The sequence below is a fragment of the Acanthisitta chloris genome, unplaced genomic scaffold (assembly GCF_000695815.1).
Source record: "Acanthisitta chloris isolate BGI_N310 unplaced genomic scaffold, ASM69581v1 scaffold8535, whole genome shotgun sequence".
Classification (NCBI taxonomy): domain Eukaryota; kingdom Metazoa; phylum Chordata; class Aves; order Passeriformes; family Acanthisittidae; genus Acanthisitta; species Acanthisitta chloris.
In genome coordinates this window covers 67,025-92,596 of record NW_008675388.1, presented here as the reverse complement: position 1 = coordinate 92,596, position 25,572 = coordinate 67,025, and the positions used below count along the sequence as shown (strand labels likewise).

The 25,572-nt window shown below is 41.4% G+C and overlaps 1 protein-coding gene across 1 annotated transcript in view; it reads right to left on the bottom strand.

The window, feature by feature from the left end:
- GLI3 (GLI family zinc finger 3) overlaps positions 1–25,572 on the bottom strand; it is a 90,710-nt gene that overhangs the window by 6,127 nt on the left and 59,011 nt on the right. The window contains 3 exon segments of the mRNA XM_009075728.1: positions 1,049–1,339; positions 5,162–5,326; positions 5,926–6,075. Coding sequence (XP_009073976.1) covers positions 1,049–1,339; positions 5,162–5,326; positions 5,926–6,075 — 606 coding nt within the window.

Below are 25,572 nucleotides of genomic sequence, written 5' to 3'. Positions count from 1 at the left end.
GGAGTTAACTCTACATCCTTGGAAGCTTCTGAATTTGGGATTAATACTGAGCAGTTTACTGAACCTTAGGCACAATATAGCAGTAACTCATATTTCAGTGAGTAATCACTTTGAATTGCAGCATGATTAATAGTATGAACACAATTTGGAGGGCTCATATTTGTAGTCTCCAGAGGTTGGATCCAGATGAATCAGAGGCCCAGATGTGGAAGAGGATCGAGTGAATGCCTTTGATAGTATTAACCCTTGTGAAGAGGGCAGATGGCACATGAAATGCAGGCAAATGAAAGAATGCCTATATTTAAGGTAGCATCTCAAAAACTGCAATAAGGTCCTTTCAGCATCCAAGGCTGTACTAGTTTAATGCAATATGTTAAGGTAAACCAGTGAAAAGACCTGCAGAAACTCTTAATTCAACTTGATTTAGTTAAACTTGTATTAAGCTAACTTTGTTATCAGATTAACACAAGAGGTCACATCACAACAGAGATCAAATGTTATCAAAAGGTGCCCTCCTGCTGTTAAAGAAAGCCAGCTCATCCTGCTTCAGCTTGATACACAACCCAACAACCTCAAGCCCCTAAAATCTGATTGCTTCCCCAGGTTCTCCAAAAATTAGCATCATCAATATCATCATTTTAGTCTTTTTGGATTTGTTTTTTGTTTTTTCTCCTCTCATTCTGGCTTTGAGTCTGCAGGATTCACATTCACCATCTTACTTCTGTCAAGAGGAGAGTGGAAAAAATGATTTTTAAAAAATGGAAACTGTACTTTTCTCATACTATGCTCATTCCAGAAGATGGAGCTTTAAGAGAAACAATTATTGTGAGAGTTGCCAACACTGCACTTACTGCATATTGCACAGACTGGATGCAATCTTTTTATTTGCTATTTCTTAGGCTTTAAAAGCATTTAACAATATAAACAAAAAAGAAAACATCACAAAACTTAACCTCATGAGCTAGAGTTTACAGACATTTCATAAAGGGATTATTAACTGGTTGCAAGAAGAAAAAGGACAAAGGGAGTGGCACGGTGTATTGCATACCATTGGTTTTTCTGACTTGACCGCTTTCACTTGGAGGCATTCTTCACGCTTTGAGGTAATGTTGCTGAGGTCCTTCTGCTCACCAATTGCACCCTGAGTCTGATGGCCTGGTGACCGGGTCTGAGAGTGGCTGCCTGGGTCTCTTGGTGGAGGAGGCCTTGGGTGGATATCTCCCCGTTGCTTCTTGGTGACATGTGCCTCTGGGCCGTGCACGGTCTTCACATGTTTCCGGAGAGAACTGGGGTCTGTGTAGCGCTTTGTGCAGCCTGGTATCTTGCAAACATATGGTTTCTGACAAGATAGGAAAAACATTTAGATTTAATTCCATGTGGGACTCTTGAAGAACTCCTCGAAGCACAGCAGTTGTTACAGTGATATGCTTACACAGCAAATTTGCTACCTAATTTATGGTCTTTACAGTGACTGAATCATAAAATGGTTTGGGTCGGAAGGGGCTTTAAAGATCATCGAGTTCCAACCCCCTTTCACTGGATCAAGTTGCTCAAAGTTGCATTCAAACCTGGCCTTGAACACTTCCAGGGATGGGGCATCCACAACTTCACTAGGCAACCTGTGCCAGTGCTTCATTACTCTCACAGTAAAGAATTTCTTCCTCATATCTCATTTAAATCTACCCTTTTTAAAGGGTAGATTTAAAGCCATTACCCATCATCCTATCAAATTGTGACTGCACCCATCTAGACTGACTTTGGACAGGCTAGATAGTTAGGCTAAGACCAACAGTACGAGGTTCAACAAGGCTAAGTCCAGGGTCCTATACTTTGGCCACAGGCTGAAGAAAGAGTGGCTGGAAAGCGGACCAGCAGAGAAGGACCTGGGAGTGCTCATCTACAGCTGAGTATGAGCCAGCAGTGTGCCCAGGTGGTCAAGAAGGCCAACAGCGTTCTGACATGTATCAGAAATAGTGTGGCCAGCAGAAAGAGAAAAGAGATTGTGTCCCTCTGTACTAAGCACTGATGAGGCCACACCTCAAGTACTGTGTTCACCTATCCTTTGGCCACAGGCTTAAGAAAGAGTGGCTGGAAAGCGGACCAGCAGAGAAGGACCTGGGAGTGCTCATCTACAGCTGAGTATGAGCCAGCAGTGTGCCCAGGTGGTCAAGAAGGCCAACAGCGTTCTGACATGTATCAGAAATAGTGTGGCCAGCAGAAAGAGAAAAGAGATTGTGTCCCTCTGTACTAAGCACTGATGAGGCCACACCTCAAGTACTGTGTTCAGTTCTGGACCCCTCACTTCCAAAAGTACATTGAGGTGCTGGAGCATGTCCAGAGAAGGGCAATGAGGCTAGTGAAGGGTCTGGAGCACAAGTCCTATGGGGAGAGGCTGAGGGAGCTGGGGTTATTTAGGCTGGAGAAGAGGAGGCTCAGGGGAGACCTTATCACCCTACAAATACCCAAAGGGAGGTTGTCACCAGGTGGGGGTCAGTGCCTGCTCCCAAGCAACTAGTGACAGGGCGAGAGGACATAGTCTCAAGTTGTGTCAGGGAAGGTTAGGTTAGAAATCAGGAAGAATTTCTTCACAGAAAGGGTGATTAGAGAGTAGAATGGAATGCCCAGGGAGGTGGTGGAGTCACCACTCATGGAGGTGTTTAAGGAGAGACTAGGCACAGCACTTAGTGCCATGGTCTAGTTGATATGGTGGTGTTTGGTCATAGTTGGACTTGATGATCTCTGAGGGCTTTTCCAACCTGACTGATTCTGTGATTCTGTAGTCAAACCCATGAATTCCCCTTGGTTTACAAGGTACCCATTAATGCTGCATAGTCGACAGAGGGCAGAGTCTCTCATGATACAAACTGGCACAGCTTTCACTTGTCTTAGCAGAAGAGTCAACACAGGTGCACCAATTTATGAAGACTGGCCTAATTTTCTATCCTGTCCATTGCCCTCAGAACTTTGATAGTGTTTCTAGTATGCCTATTGTCTACTACTCAACATTCAGAGGCAAACAACCCCCTTCGAAAGATGCTGGGACATTTGTTCAGGCAGAATTAACTAAGGAAGCATTTTTTCCTGGCTCCTTCAGATTACCAGTATGATAGTCGAGCACAAGATACAGTACCATGAGCATTTTCATGTTGCAGCAATATATGTCCTAGTACTATTACTGCTACTAGCATAACATCACTAATTTTTTACAAACTGCTTCCTTTGTGAATTTCTCTAGTTCACTAAACAATGTAGAATAAAGCATATTTACTGTCTTATAATTTAACAAAGCCTTTTTTCTTGCATTATGAGAGGATTTGAAAGAAGAGTCGAGCACTTCCTAAATTCTTTAATTGCCTCAGGAAGCAAAGTATCGTTCACTCACTTTTATTACTGAATTGTTTCCAAGAAACTACTGTCTTAAAGTTTTTTTAATACTAGCTCTTAAAGAAAAAAAGAGACCCTCATGCAGAGCTCCTCGAAGGGATTCTCTGTCTGCTTACACATGGCACTGTGGAGCCTTTGACAAATGTAACTTCTTCGTAGCTGGCTAAGGCCTGAGACTGCTTCCACTGACACCAGTGGAAAAAAGATTCCCATTGACTTGAATAGAAGCAAAAAATATCAATCATCAGCAGATTAAAGTTGATGCTGAGCTACTGAGGCAGGTTTTCTCAAGGTGCTATGGAAGTACAAGTCACTTAATTTTCTTTTATATGTGTAAAGCACATCTGCATCAAGATATATCAGCTGCTTTTAAAGTTCTCTGTAGAGAACCAAAATGGCACTGCAAGTGCTGAATTTGGTCTGTGCTCTTTATGGTATTCATGGTGTTATACCAGTATACCTTGCCCTAGAAGATTAGCCTGTTTCAATGTGAAGTAATGGTGAAGGAAATGTTTCATTTGTCCTTGTGGCTGCACCTACCAGAAATGATGCAAAGCATAAAATTTTTCTTTGTGACTTACTCTTAGACATGAAATTATGAGTTTTAAAACAAAGGCAGTACAGATCACATCCTTAAGTTTGAGAAGATTTGACTCATCAACTAGGCAACAAACTCATTGGTTCAGACAGTGAATGAAAAAAACCTCAGTCAGCTATTGTCAAGACTTGGTGAACTCCCTTCTACCTTGGTGACAATTCACAAAATTGCTATAAGGTTTCAGTGCAATTGTTAGTTGGGCTGCTGAGACCACACACGGCAGGGATGGGGCAAACTCAGAGATGTGCAATGCTCTCTGCTTGCCTTGTGACTGAAGAGATGCTGCAGGGACCAGGTGACTGGAAGAAGATGAATGCTTCCAGGAGATCTTCTATCCCTAGTGAATGCCTGGGACAGACCTCACAGACAGCTAGAGAAGGATACAAGCCTTTTGGAAATGGATAGAGCTATCATGGTATGTCTTGCCCTTCCAGTGTTTCCACGTTTAGGCTACAGGTAAAGGAGTATAGGGACAGGTCAAGGAGGAGAGAATGGCCTCTGAGATGTGAGATTGAGATGATGTTACTACCTTTGTAATCTGAAATGACGCAATAGAACAGGAAATATACAGTAATAAAAGTCATGTTACATGGACAGTTTGGGAAACAGCTGTGACTGCCAAAGCTTTTGTTTGCTTGAGAAGAGTCAGATTCCTTCTGCTGCATCCCTAGTCTGTGAGGTCTGTTCAAGATGTAAAGAAAGAGTGAAAAAGCCCAGAGAAGAAGGAAAAGGCATAACTCAGAACTTACAGGGAAACCCAGCTTTTCAAATGATGGAGACCATGGCTGTCCATGGCACCCCAAAAGAATTTGTGAGATGCTGGGGAAGCTGCAACCCAGCAGATGCCTGGTGTCACCACCCACATAGGCACTCAATGAAACCCTCCGGCTCCAGGGGGAAAAACAATTCCAGCTTTTCAGAGAAAACAGGATCTGTCCCTGGTTAATGTATGTGTTTCCATTAGACCCCTTGTTCAAACCTCTCCTACACTTAATAAAATGACCCACAGCCTCTCCAGGTCTGTATGACATTGTGCTGGTAAGAGCCATCTAGAACTTACATTCCTTTCAGATTGCTGAGGGTTTCTGTGCTTGTCTTCTGTAATGCATTGCTATTGACCACACTGTAACTCTGTTCAATGATGAATTTTAATAATATTTTTGAGGTGTGCTTACTTACCTCATTGGAATGAGTCCTGTTTTGGTGCTTGGCCCTGTCAGATGCATTGGAGAAAGCTTTGTTGCAGCCTTCATGTTCACACACATATGGTTTCTCTCCAGTGTGAGATCTCAAATGAGTTTTCAAGTTTTCTAGTCTGGAGTAGGCCTTTGTACAACCTTCGAACTGCAGATAAGAAATAAGTCTGGATTATTTTTAATCTTTGGACTTGTAGGAAATGGTAAAAGCTGACTTACAGAAGTCTAGAAACTTTTCAAGCCTTCATAACCTTGTCCAATGTGGTTTTGCTTTGGCAGATTTTAACCTTACCCAGCCAAACTCCAACACAGCTCAAGTTAAAATACTCTCAGCATTATGTAAATCTTCTTTTACAGAAGAGTATACAGGAGAGTCTTACAGTATTTGTATACTTCATGTAAGATAGAAATCCATTTCAAACTCATTAGGAGGCTGGTGGCCAGCAGTAATACCCAGCTCTGTAAGACAAAGTGCTTTTAAATAATTGAGCAAACTGAGCACTCTTTAATAATGCCTTTTGGGGCTTCTTTGTACTTTAAATTTGAGGAAGTGGGTCAATTTATCCAGTCAATCCTCTCTTCTAAAGCTTTTGTCAACTGGTTGAGCTGGATAACGAAGCAGATGTGGTAGTTGCTTCTTCACAAGTGTCTGACAAGAGTTCAGGGAATGCAGCACCACTGCTGCTCTGTGTTCTGCATGGCCCGAGCTCCTCTGTCCAAGCCTGAAGCTTAGCCCCCTCTACTCACAGTGCATTTGTGTGGCTTTTCCCCTGTATGTCTCCTCATGTGGACCACCAGCATATACTGGGCTTTGAATGGTTTCTGCTCCCGGGAACAGTCCAGCCATCGGCACACAAACTCTTTCTTCTCACCATGTATATGGTCATTGTTGATATGCTGTTTGGGTGGAAGAGAGATTACAGATTAACAGAAATGTAACATCAGCCACAGTCTTACTCTAACTTTGCACTGGAAGAACACCAGAGACTCAGGTGTGAGCCAGGACTCTGCAATACTAAAACAGTGAGAAGCTCATCTGCACTCCAAAGTGATCACAGAATTCAAATTATAGATACCATTGAAGTCCACTAAGGCCCATTACTTTGTTTCTACTGACATCAGCAGGTTTGGATCAGGCCTCAGGAACACAAGTTGATAAATGGATCCCAAATAACCTCATGCACAGCACCACTTGTGTGACTCACATTCAGTACTGCTTTCTCAGCGAAAGCATTACTTAAGTGCCGCTCAACGTAAACAATGTTTACAAAATCAGGCCTTTAAAACATATCCTCCAAACTGGAAAATCAACAGAACTGCTAAATCAAGTTTCAGCCCAAAATTTTAACTCACTCTCCGTACCCATATTTTCTTTCAGTAAATGTACTGGGTTAGCGCACAGGCTGTGGCAGGGAGAACAAACCCCTACACAATGTGAAAAGAAACTGAGCACCAAAGCATACGTCAAGCCAGCTTTTGCCATTGCCAAGTCTGGCTCTGTCTGAATGTTTCTGGAAGTGACAGCCACCCCAGGCCTGCTGACTCGCAGGCATGTGTCTTCCTGTGGTCAGTCTCATCCACGTGAGTGTATCCAGAGGCAGGTCAGGGCTGTGTATCTTGTACTCTTCCAAAAAAAGTAGCTTACTCTGTTCTTTTCACTAAGGTCCAGTTCACAAAAGCATTTAAATATGGATTTAATTCTCTCTGATCATGCTTCTGAGCAAAAACAGGTAGATGAAGCAGGGCCTGCCTCAAAATTGGTTTTTGGGGTTTTTTTTAAGGTTTAACTGTTTGAATTCTTTTTGCACAGCTTCAGAACACAATGAAAAATAAAACTGCATCTGGACTTCCAAAGCTTTTTTCCAATCGGAGCTGCCTGACCCATCCTCCCGGAGGAAAGCTTTCCCCACTGCTGTACTTGCTCGCTGTGCCACTAGATGGCCCCATTTCTCAGCAAATGAGATTATTCCCACTAAGGTCCTGGACAAAATCCTTCCACAGTTTTTATTTGATCACAGCACCGGGGTGAAATCTGTATGTATTCCTTAAGTAGTTCACAGAAAATGCCAGCCATACAGAAACTCAGTAGTTCATACTGGAACACAAAGAAGATAATCTCAATCTTTTCCAAAGTCTTGAAATCAATCAGAAAACCAAGTAAGTCACTTATGTTCACAATTATGCACCATTGCCATGGCAAACAGATACGCATTGCCTATAAAAGATGACAGCTCTTTTTCCCTTTCTGAACTTTTACTGCCATTTCTTAAAAGTTGTGATGGGTCACAGAATGCATGAACAGAGCAGACGTGCTGGACAACATACAAATTATAATCTGCAGTTTATTTCAGGTGCAGATCTCTAGTCCGTTCATACTACACACTCCTGTACCAGAAAGTGTATGCATGCCCTGCACTATGAAACGGCATCAAAAGAGTACAATGAGGTTAATGTGCACTCTTTCTTAAAAGACAAAGAAGTAACAGGACAAAGCTCCATACATTCAAGCAATTCTTGCACCCAAGTAATTCTTGGCCAAATCTCTCTGCAAACATTACAGACTGTGCGTTATCTGGTTAAACCTACACAAGCCATGAGGGGAATGAAACTTGAGTGTGTGACACAGGCTTTCCATCTGATACAAAAACCTCAAGGCTGGTTCAATCAGTTCACAACAGCACCTCCTTTTACCTCCTGCTGTGTGGACACTCAGGCAACATGGAGGCTCTTTCAGAGAAATTCTCCATAGGATGCTTTTTCTCTTTGTCCCTGAAAATGAGCTTGCTACTTGCCCTCCAGACCTCTAGCCTTTAGCAGCGTGAGCATCCTCTAAAACTGACCTTTCTCATGGGCATAAAACTCACTCCCTCCTCAGCCCAGGCTCACTGCAGTGGCTGACAAAGCTTGCTGAATATGGTGACTTGATCATTTGGCTCTCTTCATCACTCCACTGGCTCACCTGTCATGTATTTTGTGATCACCCTCAGGCCTCTCACAACCATGTCCCTCCATACTCATCTACCCTGCACTCTAATTCTGCTCTTGCTACAATTAAATCCCTCTGTGTGCTGTTTTCCCTCATTGTTCTGATGCTTCAAGTGGTCCCTGAGAGCTCACCTGCAAATCTATGTTGTTCTCATTCAACCACTCTGAAAATCCTCACCTTTAGTGAAAGCCTACAAGAAATGAGCCCATGATCTGCTAATCTGGGTAATTTCTTTAGCTCTCAGGTGAGCTACTCAACTGCTTTTTGCAGAGGGGTGATATTTTAGACTTATAAATGTACCCAAATACTGAAAGGCTGGTCTGGAAGAAGATACTTGCTAGACATTAAATCAGACAAGTGCTCCCAGGTAAGGAGATTCACAGTGTTTGTAATCCTGAGCACATAGGGCCAGATTCAAACACCCTCACTTGTCAGGCATCTGCTATGGACATAAAGCCAGAACTCCACAAAACCAATTGAGGAACTAAAGCTACACCAGGAGTTTATACATTTACATTTGGCAGAAAGAATTTGCAATATTTGCGACATGTTTAAAGGAAAGAGGGAGGTCTCAGTGTGCAACAGCAATTAGAAAAGTTCAGAAGTTTGTGAACTCTGGCACTCAGGTTCTTTGACTCACATAATTACCTCTGGATTTTACATGGTGTTTTTGGCTTCATGGTCTCTATTATGAGAGGGAATGAACAGTTTTGAGCTTGTAAAACAAAGAACAGTCAGGAATAAGAGTATTATGCAAAGCAGAAGCTTTGGTACAGTACAATAAGGATTTATAGGGTTTCAATTTATAATCTGTTTGTAACCTTATTACACCCATGAAATGTCACATTCCAGGGACTAGATCAGAAGGAATTTTTTTTCCTGGTGAAATTGAATTTTGATGCAGTTTCGTGGTGTGAAAAGGCTTTTCTTTTAATTTTGTGGGCCCAAACCTGCAAGTTTTACTAACGTTCATAATCCTTATTACAGTAAATAGGCACATGAAAGCCAATGATATTACTCCCTAGTGTCAGGTTTGCTAACATAAGGCTCTGAAGCACCAGCTCTGTATTATTAAGAATTTCTGACCTGAAAAAAGTCCCCATTAAAAGCTGGAATTCTACAAGCTATCTCCCACTGCACACAGCTCCAAAAAGCTGCTGAACAGGGGTCATTTGCAGAATACCAGTCACTTTCATGCGACTTCAATGTTCATTACCAAACCTTAGTTTGTCCTGGCTAATTTTCTTTCTTTTTAAAAGATGGTGCTATTATCACCCCGCTCCAAAATACCCTAAAATGAACAGAGTGAGCTGGCCTAAATACTGATTTTGGTCTCAGAATGACCTGGCTTTGAAGAAAGAAGCTCTGAGATGCATTTCAACTCCAAAGTAAAAAAACCCACCCAATGATTTGAAATCAAGGCTGAAGTTGCCTGTCATCTCTACTGGACAAGCTCAGAATCCAGAGGTAACAGGAAGCTCAACCCACAGTGTCCTAAAAGCATAAATGCTTACATTGTAAGAAATACTAATGAAAAAGGGAACACCTTAAATCATGCATGTTCTCACACACCCACTGCACGTGTTTCTCCATACCATAGCAGATGAGGTGAGGTGACACTGGAGGTAGGATCTGCAATAACCTTAGCATTCCATTTCCCTCCTCCATATGTTGTATTTTAGAAGAAAGGAGAATCTAAGCATACCCAAGTTGACTGTTTGGTACCCATTAGTTATTCAATATATAAACAAAGGCCAAATGTGCTCTCACAGTAGTCAGAAAGCAGAAGGAAAGCCTTTCCATACTGGTGGAAAGAGTTAGGAACAGCAGAGAAAGAATTTCACTGCAACTAAAATTGCATCTTAAGGCAAAGTGTTATTTGGTGGCTAGAGCAGAGAACATTGGGAAAATCTCCTGATTCTGTTTTCTAATCTAGACACACTACACTAGTGTATGCTGGGAGAAAACTGGGAAGAGACCATGCTTTATTGGTATAATGTGGTAAGTTAGTGGCAGAGCTTAAGGCATATCACCATTGCCAAAAGCTGATTTAATTTCAGTTATACAGTAACAATTTAAGACTTTTATCTTAGCACAGTTAGTTCTCTGTACTTTAAAATAATATAAAGGAGATACTAAATAACTTCTCACTAAATCTCACTACTGACATCAAGAAGAAGCAGTGTTTAAGCCATCTTCTAACACAAACCTCCCCCTGGAATGTACTGCCATGGAAAGTCCCTCAAACCAGCAGAGCCACTGCATTTGATGCATAGCAGACAAAGTGTGAAAGGCATAGAAGTGGAATAGCTGCTGAACACAGCTCATCCTGCAGCCACATGAGAGTCATGGAGTCCACTAGCTGCAGACAGGAAAAGAGAAAGATTGTGTCCAGCAGTAACAGATTGGACAGCTCTGAGGCTAGTTTAGAAGGGGAATAGCTGTCCCTGACCAGCAAGTCCTGCAGGGAATGCTCTTATTTATGACTTTTGCATAGGGCTGTAGATCTGTCCTTAAGCCCACATACAGTTAGGAACAGGAGGAGGGTTTCTGGTCATCAGTCCCACCCCCCCACTATGGCAAGACCCACTACACATAATCCTGGCCACAAAGAGAGGAAGCTGCATCTTTTAAGTATGTTGGTGATCAGCTCTCTCTGCTCCCAGTGGAAGGTTCTTCTAGGAACTCACTCCTCTGCTGGTTAGCAACTAATTTCTACCTTTGATTTATTCACAGCCAGTTTATATTCATCTGTTCTTGTGCCAACACTATCCTTTAGCTTAAACAGCTCTGCTTCCTGGCAGACTGTTTCATTCCCTCCCTTCCCCACCCTAACTGGCAGACTGCACTCTCCTCTCTGCCTTCGTTTGCAGGATTAAATAAACTTTCCTTCTAGTGTTCTGTACAATGACCAAGACCTCATTCTGCCTCTTACCCTGCTTTGGCTTGAGGTATGGATGTCCCTGTGTCCTGTCTGTCATTTTGTTCTCAGGTTCCCTGTTGTTGTTTCGAGAACTGTATTAGTCCATCCCTTCTCAGTGGTTCTCTCAGCCTCTTCACCTGTTCTAGTACAACTTCAACCTTCTTGACCAGTAAAGTGTGAAGTACTCACCAGACTTGGCATAACAGAATTCAAACTTCCCTGTCATCACTTAGGGGTAAGTACAGATCTCTCATTCACTTTGGACTGAGACTATTACCAAAGGTTCTGAGTACCTCATAGCTTGTGAATGTACTCCTCCTAACAACAAACCTCAGGAAATAATTATCTTCTCATACGGTCACAGTAGAGGCAGAGACTTAAGGCCTAGGAAAGTTAATGCCCACATGCACAGAAGTATTTAGATCTTTGATTGCCACTAACAGTAGTCACTTGTTCATGAGTGGTGTGCATACTTCTGAAGTTCTTGACCTACACAGCTTCCTGAGATATCAGAGTGATTATAAAAAAGAATATCAGCATTCCGAAAAGTGACAGGGCAGCACTTAAGCAAGTACCCATGCTTGCCTGCTCCCCAGGGATGCAATACACAACTCATCACTGCTCCTCTTTACCATTTTAGGTAGTCAGGCAACTGAGAAATGACATCAGGCAGGCCTCCCTACCATCTCATTAACATCTCGATAAAGATTGACTCCATGATCCACAGCAAGATGAACAGACAAAAGCATTGTAAAGAAGTCTGGATATAAAGGAGGTCCTGGTGAGCCAGGAAATATCCTGCAACAATAGAAATCTCATTGTGAGGAGGAAAAAAAAATTGCAGCTCCATGGAGTGAAATCCCCAGCAGACTTTTCGGACACATTCCAATCACTGGAATCAAGTCCCTGTCTAACCTCTGTGACTCTCTGTTAGAACAATGCATGCCTTTTAATTTCCTCTTATCTGATGGAAAATTTTTTTTTTTCCCTACTAAAGATCATTTGCAGGCACAACCAGGCTAAATACCCACAAAGAGACCAATGACTCTTCCCTGCCGTTCAAGTTGAGAGTACACTTTTGACCTCATGGTCCTTAGGGTGGCATAAGTACTTAAGCCATTTTTAGTTCCTGAAACGGAAGAAACACTTAAGCTTCTTTAAACCTTTATGGTGGCATAAATGCTTAAGCTGGTTGCAGTTCCTAAAGCCAAGTCAAAGCTATAGCTATACATGAAGAACTCTCTGCTTCTGCACAGCACATGCCTGTGGAGAAGTTTAGAAAACTATCTCCAATCCTGCATCTTTCCTTTGGATGCATTTATTGTTATTCTATTAGAGTTCTTGCAGCTGTCTGTCATACTTTATGAAGATCTAAGAAATGCTGTTGTGACAGATCTCTGCTGACGCTCATTAGGAAGAGGACAATTTATGCAATTTGCTGATCTGGCCCGAAGTGGGTCAGTGCCTCCACAGTCTTGACACCTTTGTTGAAATGGAATACCCATGGTTAAGACCAGTTGGATCTTAAAAGCACTTCATAACAGTTTCCTCTGTGTATAATGAATACACTAAATACTCTGTGCACTGCACTCCTCACCTTGAAGTGTATGATCTTGTCACTCGGTCTCAATACTTAATTTTCGAAGTTTTTCACTATTAACAAATAAAGACACACCACCTCAGCTCCCACCCCGATTTGGGCACGATTTTAAACCTAAATGAGGACTAGGAGCCTACCACATTTCAGTAACCAGGTATTTTGGGGTTACATGTGAGAGAGAGAGGAATGTGACTTTTTTAACACTTGTAGCACTTTAACTCCAGCCAGCAAAAAAGTACCATGCTCACTCCCCCCAGCCCCTGCTGGAATGATGGAGAGGAGAATTGGAAAAAGGTAAAATCCACGGGGTGAGGTAAGAACAGCTTAATAGTTGAAGCAAAATACAATAATAATAGCAACAGTAATGACAATGATGAAAAGAGAGATAACAAGAAGAGAGAGATGAATAATCCCCAACTGGAACAAGTGATGCACAGTACTCTTGCTCACCACCCACTCACCAATGCCCAGCACATTCCTAAGCAGCAATTCGTGCATCCTGGCCAACTTCCCCCAGTTTTTGTACTGTGATGTTCTATGGTATGGAATACCCCTTTGGCCAGTCTGGGTCAGCTGCTCCCAGTCAGGTACCCTCATGGCTTCTTGTGCACCTGCTCACTGGCAGAGCATGTGAAACTGAAAAGTCCTTTACTTAGGGTAAGTACTGTTCAGCAACAACTAAAACATCAGTGTGTTATGAGCCTTATTCTCATACTGAATCCAAAACATAGCATGCACCAGCTACTAGGCAGAAAATTAACTCTATCCCGTCTGAAACCAGGACAAAAGTATATAAATATATATATCTATAGCAAATGTATACATCCAGTGTGACTAGAAAGGTTTTACTCATTAAGGAAAGTTAAATCACTATATAAAGAAAATTTCACTTAAAAAGATGGTTATTTCAAAAAGGAGTGAAGTACGTGGAAAACAGGAAATATAACTTACACTATTTTACAAACTTCCTATATGAACTCTGCGTCCATGGCTGCTAAGACTTAATTATAAGCAAAAGAACAGACCTCAGTCATCACTCCAGGTGAATTCATGCTTGAAGCTCATTTATTACTGTGCTGTTCTGGATCCCCATTTCTGTCCCTTAAGAACTGGCAATAGCAGTCAATGAAGATAAGGAGGGATCAAAATTAGAAGCCGAAGTCAACTGAAAAATGATGATGATTTATAACTTGAGACAACCCATGGAAGTAGATGGACAGGGATGACAGGCACAGGGGAAGGGCAGCATGGAAACCAACAGCTGGAAGAGGAATTGGAAACAGTAAGAAAGGACTCCAGCATCCGAGGGAGCATTCCCATGTGAAAGGTAGAGTAAAGGGAACCTCAGAGATGTTGCAACAAACAATTGGGGGCAACAGCTGTCTTGGGCCAGCACAGCTGCCATTGGGAGAAGCCTGGGTTTACAGTCATATTTAAAAATTTACTAAAGATCTGGGGTCAGTGCAACAAATGGAGAGTGTCCCTGTCTCATGGGGCATACAAGTTCAGTAGCAAGGAATCCACAAAGACCAAGAGCAGTCGAACTAATGACAATTAATGAAATTTTGCATTTTGTGGAGTTTACTATAAGCCTGAGCAGGAGTCATCTTTTTGTTTCAAATGCTGTTTCTGCATGGTACATCAGATGATTTTTAATGTATGGACTTGGAGAAGTCTTGTTCTCTAAATGTGAAATGGTACAGAAATAAACAGGAATATGCTAATTTAAAGGGCACAACTCAGCAGGACTGTTTTCTTCTCACCTCCCTCTTTCAGCTGAAAATATAGGTCTGATTCTTTTTTCATTTCTGCCCCAACAACAACAATAAAAGTTCTCAGTCCCCAAGTCAAAAAAAGATGGTTTTTTTTCTGCTTCTCCTTTTGTTTTCTTGCAATAAATTCTGCAATTGTCATCGTTACCTATCAATAGGTTAAACATATCCAACTTGTATGTTTAAATGCTAAAGACAGAGAAGTCCCCAAGGATATGTCAATCATTGGCTCTTGTACAAAGAAAATACTGTATTTTGCTCAGAAGGGCTTTCTGTGGCAATTTAAACACAGTGAGACAGACACAATATCCTGGAGAGAGGAAAACCTGCCTTATTACATTCCTGACGCAAGAGAAAGGATCAGCCCTTAGGACATAAAGAGAATCAGTGGGGGAAAAAAAAAGAGAAAAGTTATCTAATCCTAAAAATAAAGACAGCGGTTCATAATACAGCATGACCTTCTTTTAATCTCTGATATAGTAGTTATACAGTACGGATGTGATATAATACCAACAGGGCAAGCAGCTTTCTCACCAGGCTTGGAACCGACTCCCATAGTCCATATCTGTTTCCAGGTTTTGGACAGCTTTTTGGTAGGCTCTGGGATATTCTGCAGAGTGAATGGAACTTCTGGGATATTGTGGGGATTCTTTCCCAATAAGATCACATCTTGTTCTTGTTTCATTTAATATACATATATTCATGTATACAGTAAGGTTAAGTCTGTTAGCAGCAAAATGCAGCTCCTCGAAGGGCAATGTTTTACAACTCTCCCTTGATTTCCTGTGTCAGACCATGCAGCTATAAAGCAACAGGCAAAAAAATGCATTCTTTGCTAAACCTGAAAATTTAATAAATGAGATTCTGCCATAATATCAACATAAATGCTGTGGACATTAATCATTCCACTTTTACAGTGTTAGGAAAAATGCTTTGATGACTCTCAGCTTTGTTTCTTCTCTGATGATCTCTTCCATAACTCTGTCTAAAATCCAGTACGCTGTCTCTAAAACCTGATCTGCATTACCAGCTGGGAGGTTAATAGGTGAAGCTGGTATGTTACAGGAATTCCAGCTTTCTTTACCCTTTTTTTTCCAGCTGTATGGAAGTACAACGCCTACTCTGTGATAACTGGGCTTTACCAGCTCCTACAGCACTGATGCTCTGTATTGCGTTTGCCATAGTTCAAGCAAGCTATCCCAGTTTCCATATTTTTGTAATATTACAAAAAATTAGAAATAAGTGCTCCATTTCGCTCTTCAACCATCTGAATCTGTGACTTGCCCAAAGACAGATTAATTGCATTTGTGTGAGGGAGCTGTAGCAGAGAAGTGAAGGAACTGACAGTGGAAACCACAAGCCAAATGATCAAGTCACTTCTTCTCAAACAGGGATGTTTAGGTTAAGCCTTCCTCCTCCATGGATGAGCCCTGGTCTCCTGAGAACTGCTGAAGCAGGGAAAGATGCCACAGGGTTACCAAGAGGATGACAAAGTTCTTGGGACACTGGGATGAAGGAGCCTGTAAGGGACCAAGTGCCCCTGCACTGTTCCTGGAAAAGAACAAGGGGCCAACTACAAGCTGACTGCTCCTGGCATTTCTCCCAACCACCTCCTACCTGTCTGCTGTCTGCACTACTTCCCAGCTCTGGCTGCCATCCCAGTTGCCTCCACCACAGTGCACCCTGTGCACAACTCCTGCAGGTTGCATTAAATGCTCCACACCACTGTGTCCTCCAACTTCCACTCACTCCAGCATCTTTCTCGTTGTAAACTGTTAGTGTTTGAACACATGAGAGCGGCACTGAACATGTAAACTGCTGTGCTCACAGCAAGAAAGCCTTTTGCTGTAGGGATTTCCGCTTTCCTTTTCCATTATAACTTTCAACTTCACCAAGACTTCAGCAATGCACAGAAATCACTTAGAAAAAATAATCTTATGCATCCATGTTTGGCTCACTCCTACCTTGTTTTTTATGCTCTTCACATTTAGGACCCTGAATTACACCCACATCTTACCTGTCTTCTGTGTAAAGGTCATGTGAGAAAATATTAGGGTAATTTGGTGCTTGCAGTATAAACCAAGAAACTCAAGATAGACTAGCAAGGTGAAAAGCAGACGGAGAAAGATGTGTGAAGTGTGCACCAGTGATGGAGAATTCAAACTTGGCTCAAAAGACCATGGCTGGAAGAAGAAACCAAACAAAGGCTGTTTGCTGAGGGGTTTAAGATCCACTGCTGACTAAGTGATAGAACAGTGATGTTGGCCTTCACAACGCAATAGCAAATGAAGGTGGTCTTCTCCCAAATCCTATACCCCAGCCCTGCACTGATGATCTTTGGTTTGTTCTGTCTGCTTTCCTTCTATTCTTCTCCATCACACATGCACACAAGAAAGGCTTTCTGAGAGGTGGCTACAGACAGGAATTCTACAGCTTGAGATGCAGGAAGGACTCCTGCCTTCAGGAAACAACTTTATGGCATGACTGGAAGGAGGTGCAATACTTGTTCCTGCCATAAGCTCACAAGGGAGGGGATCCTCATTGCAAAGAGCTCCACATTTCCTGCAAATCTGTTACATATTCCTCTCTGAAACTAGTCAAAGGAGTAGAGTACAAACAAGGGAGAGGTTTTCCTACAGCTAGATGGGAAAGAGGGGAAAGACTGGCCTGTAACCAAACATCTGCCCTTCACTGGGTCTGAGATTGCCAGTGAATGTTGCCTAGAAAATGCACTGTCTGATACCTTCTAGGAGTAACTGAATGTGGAAGGAGGAAAAACCACCTGAGGCGCAAAATTTTCTGCTTCATGATCTTTGCATTTAAGGATAAAAATTGATTTTACATGCAACTGCTACAGAATTTCCAGGAAAACCATGTTAAAAAAATCCCTCACAGGCAGTACCCAACACAAGCAATAGGCTGCCTTCCTTTACAAATCTGAACTCACATACAGCTGTGTACAATCTTCAACAGAAACATACATGAAAAAGAGGACTTACCTTAAAAAACAAGTAGAAAAACTTAACCAGCCCGACACTTAGTGCTGCTACAGATGTTAGTGTAACACCCTTAAAAGCATATATTCTATTTCTGGATTTTTCTCACTGGCAAAGAAAAACCACAGAGGACTCCTGCCAGCACACATGAGAAGGAAGTAATCATAAAGAGGCATTACAATAAGGCATTTCATCTTATTTGCAAATAGTATGAAGAAAGGAAATACTGTCTTGGTTTAGTAAGAAGCACACCAGCGTATACAAGACAGGACTAAATACTTTGGATGTTTCCCACATTGCTACAGAAGACCAAAACCTATAGGCCTCCTTCCTGCTGCCATAGCTCATCCAGCTTCAATGGAAATCAGACCTGCTGTATATATTAAACCTGAAATTAACTGTTCTCCCCCCATATTGTTTGGCTTTCATAAATTCCAGCCATTGCTCCTAGCCAAGATGCACAGATATTGGTTCTGTGAGCTGCTCTGGTTGCATGGGCTCTTATGGCAGCCTGGAGCCCATTAAATTCGATTGGATCCAAACACACTGAGCTCTCTGCAGGAGTGGGGCTTTAGTGGCTCTTATAGTTAGTTATTGAGCTGTGGGTTCAAACCATGCTAAAAGTAATAATATTCTCCTTTAACATAGGTCATGTTCACAAGAAAATAAAATTGGAAGACGTTTCTAATCTTTACATTCCACAGCACAGACCAGACTGGTGGAGCCAAGAAATAAATGCTCAATAGTAAAGATGCCTAGAGCAGAAAAAATGGATGTAAAAAAGTACCAGAAAAATATCCCAACAACTGGTGCACTAAATGAACATATAAAGCCAGAGCTATTTTTATAAAAATTGTGAGGCTTTAATGACAAAAATCTGTTAAAAACTTTTTACACTGCCTTTCAGTGCATGGTTTTGGAAATACACTGCAACAAGTTTAGAATCAACAGGCTCTTTGAGTTAAAATGTGACTGTATATTACAGCAGCTTTACATCATTTTATATTAGCAGAGACAAACTGCTTAATCCCATGAGCCAAGTTAGAAATCTATGAAAGGCTATAGCAAGAGAGAATAAGGAAAAACTAAAAAGTACCATTTTAACAAGATTTTGAAGTCTTCCAAACTCCCAAGTGGTACAGTGGGTCATTTATCTATGCAGAAGGATTAGCAAAATACTTTATCCCTTACAGAAAAGCTAAACCATTGCCTCTCTTACCGAAAATCCTATCCTCCAAAGGGGGTGAAATAGCAAAGTAAATATCAGCTATTTAAATGGGATCTGCTTTTCAGGGTGCATTAAGCATATGACCACAAACACTAAACATGTAGACAGGACTTGTTGAACAACATACACCTCCTTTAGTTTAACGTTGAACCAGATTTTGTAACACCATGCAGGACTTGTTGAACAACATACACCTCCTTCAGTTTAACGTTGGACCAGATTTTGTAACACCATGCGCTTTCTTCTACTTTTAGTACTTTATTAATGACTACAGCACAACTAATACTGATCCACTTAAAATGAAAGAAAATATATTCCTCAGCAGGGTCTTCCTGTGTAAATCAATCAGTAAACCTTTCTTTTTTCTTTTTTTCTCTTTCTTTTTTTTTTTTGTTTTAAAGAGAGCCCTATGCTAACCACACGGACACATTGTCCATATGATAGAAACACCAATGCTTTGTCTGCAGAAAGAGACTATTGGATAACCACCTTTTTCTTGTTTTTTCAATAAATGCATTTTAAGTGCCTCCTTATATATAAACTATGAAAGCTGCAGTTCAGATTAGGAGATAATGCTTGATCCACTTCTTACCATTAAAGGCACAAAAAAATCTCTAAGAAAACCAGGAATATAGGCACTTAAAAACACACAACACTTTTCACAGAAACTACAAAGTAAAAGGCTGGCAGTGATAAGCAACACCAAAATCTTCACTAGGCAATATATATTTGAACATTTGTTTCATCACAGAGGAAGTCTCACTAGAATTAATCCAACCTCAGTAGGGGACAGAAGCAGCAGTGTGTTAAAGCCATGACATCACAACTGAACTGGAGGAACTATTTGGGGTGCTTCCTCTTAACAGCTCTAGGAAACATTTCTAACAAGCTTCAGCATATGCAACAGTTTATTGTTGCTCTGAGATCTGCCTTGGCTTTTTTTATACCGGCTATCCACTTAGAATTTCCCTTTCACATCTGTGTTAGGCCTGGTCATCCCTGTCATCCTAGCAAATTCAGGGCTGGAGAAGTTCTCTGTCCCATGTTAGAAGTTGATGGTCCAGGCAGTGGCAGCAAAGATAACTTCTTTCATCTCTCTTTTGCCACAGGATGTTTTTATATCCTCTCATATATACCATAAACAGCCCTGCATTGTAGCTAGACTACAGACAGATGTTTGAGCTGTTGGAATGAAAACTGTACAGGATTTCTTAGAACATGGGGGTATCACCTAACACACTTAGAAAAGAGCCAGGGCTGATTTTTTTCTGCCCCTGCATTCCACACACTAACTTCAATTGACTTCCAGTGAACTCAGAGGTGCTTCTGGTAACTAAAATTCAATCCTAAATATTCTGGTTTATCTCAAAGATTGATCTCTTCTCCTATATACCATTGTGGCACCATCTGAATGGAACAGACTTGTGCCGGCGCTCAAGCACAAAAGTCTGCAGCAGTAAACAAAAGGGCAGTCCTGTATCTCGTTTACTCTCCCTCATCCAAAAAACGATCAGAGCTGGAGCCTGGCGCCTTGAGAATGTGATATAAAACACACTTCTTTGTTCAGGCTTTCTTTACTAACGGTAAGTGTCGGAATCCCCTTGGCAATTAATTTCCTGGCTTGTAATCCCTTGGCTCTGATCTAGGCAGTGGCTGCACTGGAGGGAGGTGTGCAAGGCACATGCTCTGGCTTTGCAAAGTGAAGTGGTCTCTTGATTTAAATGACAGTGGCCAAGCCTGAAAACTTCTTACTTGCTCTGCATAATGAAGTATGCTAAGCTCACTGTTAAACACTCTTTTGTGTAATGTGGCAAATGGTCAAAAACTGCAGGCAGGATTTTCTTGCTTATCTGTGGTAATCTTAGAAACAGTTTAGGCAGAAGAAAGATATGCAAAAACTATCCCAGTGGTAGGGAGATACAGAAACATACTTCATACAATAATTGGCAGTGATAACAGTTTAAAGGCTATAGCCTTTATTTTACTCACTTTAAGAAAACTTATGCTAAAAAAAAAATAAAGTTTTTTTTTTTTAAAGAATCACTGCATATCCATAGTATATTAAGCTTCTCTACTCTCAGCTCTTGTACATAGGTACAAAACTCTTGTGGTAATCCTGCCTAGTGCTGGAAACTGGAAAAACAATATACAGTGTGTTTTGACATACACACATTGTTTAAGGTTTTCTGAAACAAAGGGACATAGGAGCTCCTACAAGCAGCCAAACTCTCATAAATATTTTGACTCAGTTTCCTTTAGTTTTAGACAAAAGCTTTCACAGGAGAAAGAAAGTTAGTACCGTGCTCACGTGCTGTAAAGAGTGAGATACTATCTTTTTAATTAATTTGGCCTAAATGCAGTTTTAAATGATGCACTCCACTCATGAATTTCTTAAATTAGGAAGCATTGGAGATAAATACAGGAAATACACTAGTCCTTCCAGAATTCTAAAATAACAAAAAACCCACAAAACCATACCAGATCCCTCTGGGTGCATTCAAGGTGTGTTGCCCTTATCTGGCAGGAATCACTGCTGAGAGGTAAGGTGCTAACCAGAAGTAAAGGGTACTTATCTGCATTGTGCTTCTCTCTGAAAATTTCGTGAGTGCCTACCTGCTGCTGTGCTGCTGCTGTTCTTTCTTTTAGTGCTTTCTTGGCACATGTAGAAGAGGATAAAAGCCTAATGGGTGCGAGTGTCAGCACAATATAAATTACTGCAAGGAAAAACTTGATGCATGGCTTGGGATCTGAAAGAAGAATGTCCACCATTGTTTGTGATTATGGATCACATCACAATCTAATAGCAATTTTTATTTAATCAATAATTTCCATGCTGAACAGACAGCCCTGTTACAGAGAATCGACAAGCAGGTACTGATAGCAACAAGGCTTGTTATTAATCTTTACCCTGCCAACATTTCAACCAAACTACTACCACCAAGATGGATTTAGAAGTAGGTCTTTTTCTTTTATTGTGATTATGGATCACATCACAATCTAATAGCAATTTTTATTTAATCAATAATTTCCATGCTGAACAGACAGCCCTGTTACAGAGAATCGACAAGCAGGTACTGATAGCAACAAGGCTTGTTATTAATCTTTACCCTGCCAACATTTCAACCAAACTACTACCACCAAGATGGATTTAGAAGTAGGTCTTTTTCTTTTATCTTTTTTTCTTTTCTTTTTTCTTTTCTTTTTTCTTTTCTTTTCTTTTTTCTTCTTTTCTTTTTTCTTTTCTATTTTCTTTTCCCTTCCTTCCTTCCTTCCTTCCTTCCTTCCTTCCTTCCTTCCCTCCCTCCCTTCTTCCCTCTGCCTTTCTTTCTTTATAGCTGCACAGCCCCATTACCCTTCTCCCTTTCCAGGTATGCGATTTTTCGGACACTTTATATTCTAAGTTTATTTGAAAAACTTAGGGCTTGAATTACACAAAAAGGCAATTCATATTAAGCAATTTCACAAATCAGTGGGACCTAGCCCAGTGCTGAGTGTTAGCCACTATAGGCTAATAAATCATACTTTCTCTTTGAGATGTCAATCGCCAAAGTGCTTTGTAAAAATGTTGGCATCTGTAATTCAGCAAAGCCTTTTCATCTTGAAATAAGATGCTCCAGACTGATAACAAGAATAATCCTCTCTTGATCAAAAAAAAAATCTGCATTTTACCAATTAAAGCTGCTGCCAGAAGCCAAACGGAGCAGCACTGAGACTCCACTGTAGTTTATCTCTGCTAAACACAAGGAGGGATACAGTTAGAGCTTTGTTTCATTTTCAGCTTGACTACTTTATCTCACGAAGAACTGCAGCATCTCAGCCCTGCGATACACATAAGAATGGTATATGCAGACCTCATACCTACAGTGCAAGCCACCAGAGGACCCACTCCTGACAAAACCACCACCCATTCATTTTATAGATTAGGTACCTGACGTCTTGCAGAAAAGTCACTCTCACACTAAAGTTTAAGCAATTTTGTTTCACCATGATAAAATGCTCATTTGTGGGTTTTTTTCCTTCCTATTAAGAGGTTACACAAACAATAGAGACTGCAAAAATAAACCCATGCAGCCCAGCCCTCTCAAAGCCAGATGCAGAAACTGCACTCGTGCCTTGCTTGTCCCTGCTTCCATTCATGCACGCTGATCTGCCACTTTTGTCTCTGAAAAAGTACTTTCACATGCATCTGGGCCAGCACTCAGATTTATATTCTTGCCAGCATTGGTTTTCTATGGCTAGATCTTTTGGGTGCAATATGGGTGACAAAAGCAGTGCAGAGACATCAAACACATCAAGGCAGATCTTCCACTGGTTCCTCCTAATAGTACAGGCTATGTAACAGCAAACCACTTAACAGTAGCAAGGCATGAAAAAGCTGCACAGCTCTGTCCAGGTGAATCTGCTTTGCCCAGGCTGGCAGCTTCTTATCCTACACTTCTCCCCAAAACTGGAAGTCATCTATGAAATATCAGTAACCTGGAAGAGATCACTAGCTGAACCCTCCGGCAAAATAAATACTTCAAATAAGTATGTATATCCACAAACCACCTAAATAGTGCTGTGTGATTAAAAACATGCACCAAGGTCAAACCCTGCTCCCTGCTACACACAGCCCTTTCCACCCAAGTGCCCACTTGTTACGGTTAGAGTGGCTAGAGTAAACACTTGGCATGCAGGACGAGCACTGTTCATCCCTACCCACAAGAATGAAAAAGAAGTGTTATTTAAAGGACATGTCATAGTTTACCAACCTCTTTCAGGGACACCAATTCAAAGACAATGACTCTGGCAACTCATACAAACAGTAGCTGTAGCAGCAGCAGACTACAACAAGTTTTCCTAATGCTGTGAAAGAAATGCTAATTACAGAGGAATTAAAATAAAAAATGATTACATTTCTCTCTCTAAATCCCCTCTTAATACTTCACAGATTAGGGTGGATTTATTTTTTTGTAAACCTTTCTCTATCAAAAAAGAAATCCCCACTTTATTTTTTTCCCTTCTCCTCTGTGATTCATCAAAAGCCAGACTCTAGGCAGGGAAACTGCCAATGTGCTTGTGTAGTGGAGTGCTTAAGAGGACCTGAGCCAAAGCACAGCTGGCCTTTGGGTCAAGCTCAGAGTGAATATGATCTCTTCACAAGGCAGCACTGATGACTTTTAACACTGCTGGAAGGCAAAGGGCATCACGGTGACTGGCGCAGAACAAGGATGTGCTGAGAAGGCAAACAGGGGCCGTGCCAGACCCTGAGGGCTACTGAGGCTCCAGAACAGCAGTGAGGTCCGTCTGTGGTTACTTAACCTTAAAACCCAACAGCACTTACATGGTTACCTTTGATGGGGAGTTAAAGACTGGCTTCATTTAAACAAGTCTGTGTTAGGTACCAGACAGAAACCAAGAGAGAATGAACATGCAGTCAGGGGCACAGATCTGCTTACCAGCTTTCCTATGCTGTGTAATGAACTACTGGCCTATAAACAATTCAACCATTCTGGCACAGTCCAAAATGATGGGCTCAGCATCTTATAAACCAGCACAGTAAGGTGGTGTATTAATTAGACCTCAGCCTTTCAACAGGCAGTGAGGAAGATATTTAAAAATCTTAAAATCTACTGGACAAATGTTTCTCATGATTATTTGCTATAATATCTCCTCACTTTCTCCCCTCCCCCTTGTTCCCTCACAACTAAAAAGATCAAATACATGGAGGGGATGCACAAACTGGAAAAAAACTTCCCAATGGCATTTGTTTGCCTCTAAAACAACTCCCTGCCTTCTCCATGTTGTCCCAACTTTCTGCCCAAGCCCTAGGATTCTCTCACCTGAAAAACTGATTTCTTTTGTCCACAGCACTGATTCTCCAAACATGAGTTAGGGTCCACACCCCAGTAAGTACAAAAAAAAAAAAAAAGAAAAAAGATGAAACAGAATAAAACCACCAACAAAAAAACCTTTACTGTTGTACATTAAACATTCTCCTTTTGCCAGGAAAAAATGATTACTATAATGGATTTCATGTTCTTATCTATTCCTTACTCTTTTCAATTTAAAGGAAACATTTCTGAACCTTTCATGGCAGTAGCTGTCACTGTCATGCACAATGAGCCTGTGAATGGGCTGAAGCCTCTCTGTATTACTGCACTAGAGCCAAATAAAACTATAATGAAAATGCAGTGAAAATTGCCTCTGCAAAGAAGAATTAAAAATTAAATAAATCCCTGCACACATGCAAACTGGGATGTGTAGTTACACCCCCTTGGCATTTTAAGGGACTTGCTTCACACAGCTGGGACTTCACCTGCATCAGGACCAGTTTGCAAACACACCTCCAGCACCCAGAGGAAAGGAACCACTAATGCACAAAGGACCACGTGCCTGTTGGGGCAGATGTGTGTAATTGCCTCCTTTTAGGCACAGATGACTACTCACACAGCTGCACCCAGCAGCTGGTCAGCTTTGGCAGCTCAGGGCTGTTTGCTCACACAGCAGTTTCTCCTCCTGCAAGTGGTGGGCAATGCACAACTCTCAGGGTCACTTATAGGTCTGCCACTGCAGCTAGTACTCAGGGGAACTGCTTTAATCTGGCTTATCCTCCCATTGCAGTTGGATCTTTATTTAGAGAAGAGAGGTTAAGCTCTCTCCAGTCCTTACCTACCACTCTCCTATTAGGAGAGGAGCTGAGGAAGAAGCCGCAGGCTGACGGCAGCACGGCAGCAGAGGAAATGAGACTTTCAAATCTATTGACTTCGAGTGTCCTTATTTCTGGGCATCCAAAATAAGCTGCCACAAAGAGGCCTAATCCTTCAGAGTGGTGTGTTCCCCACCTTCTGATCAGTTATGTTCTTAAGTGTTTTGAGGTGTAGAGCATTGATTAAGGCACCTCATACCA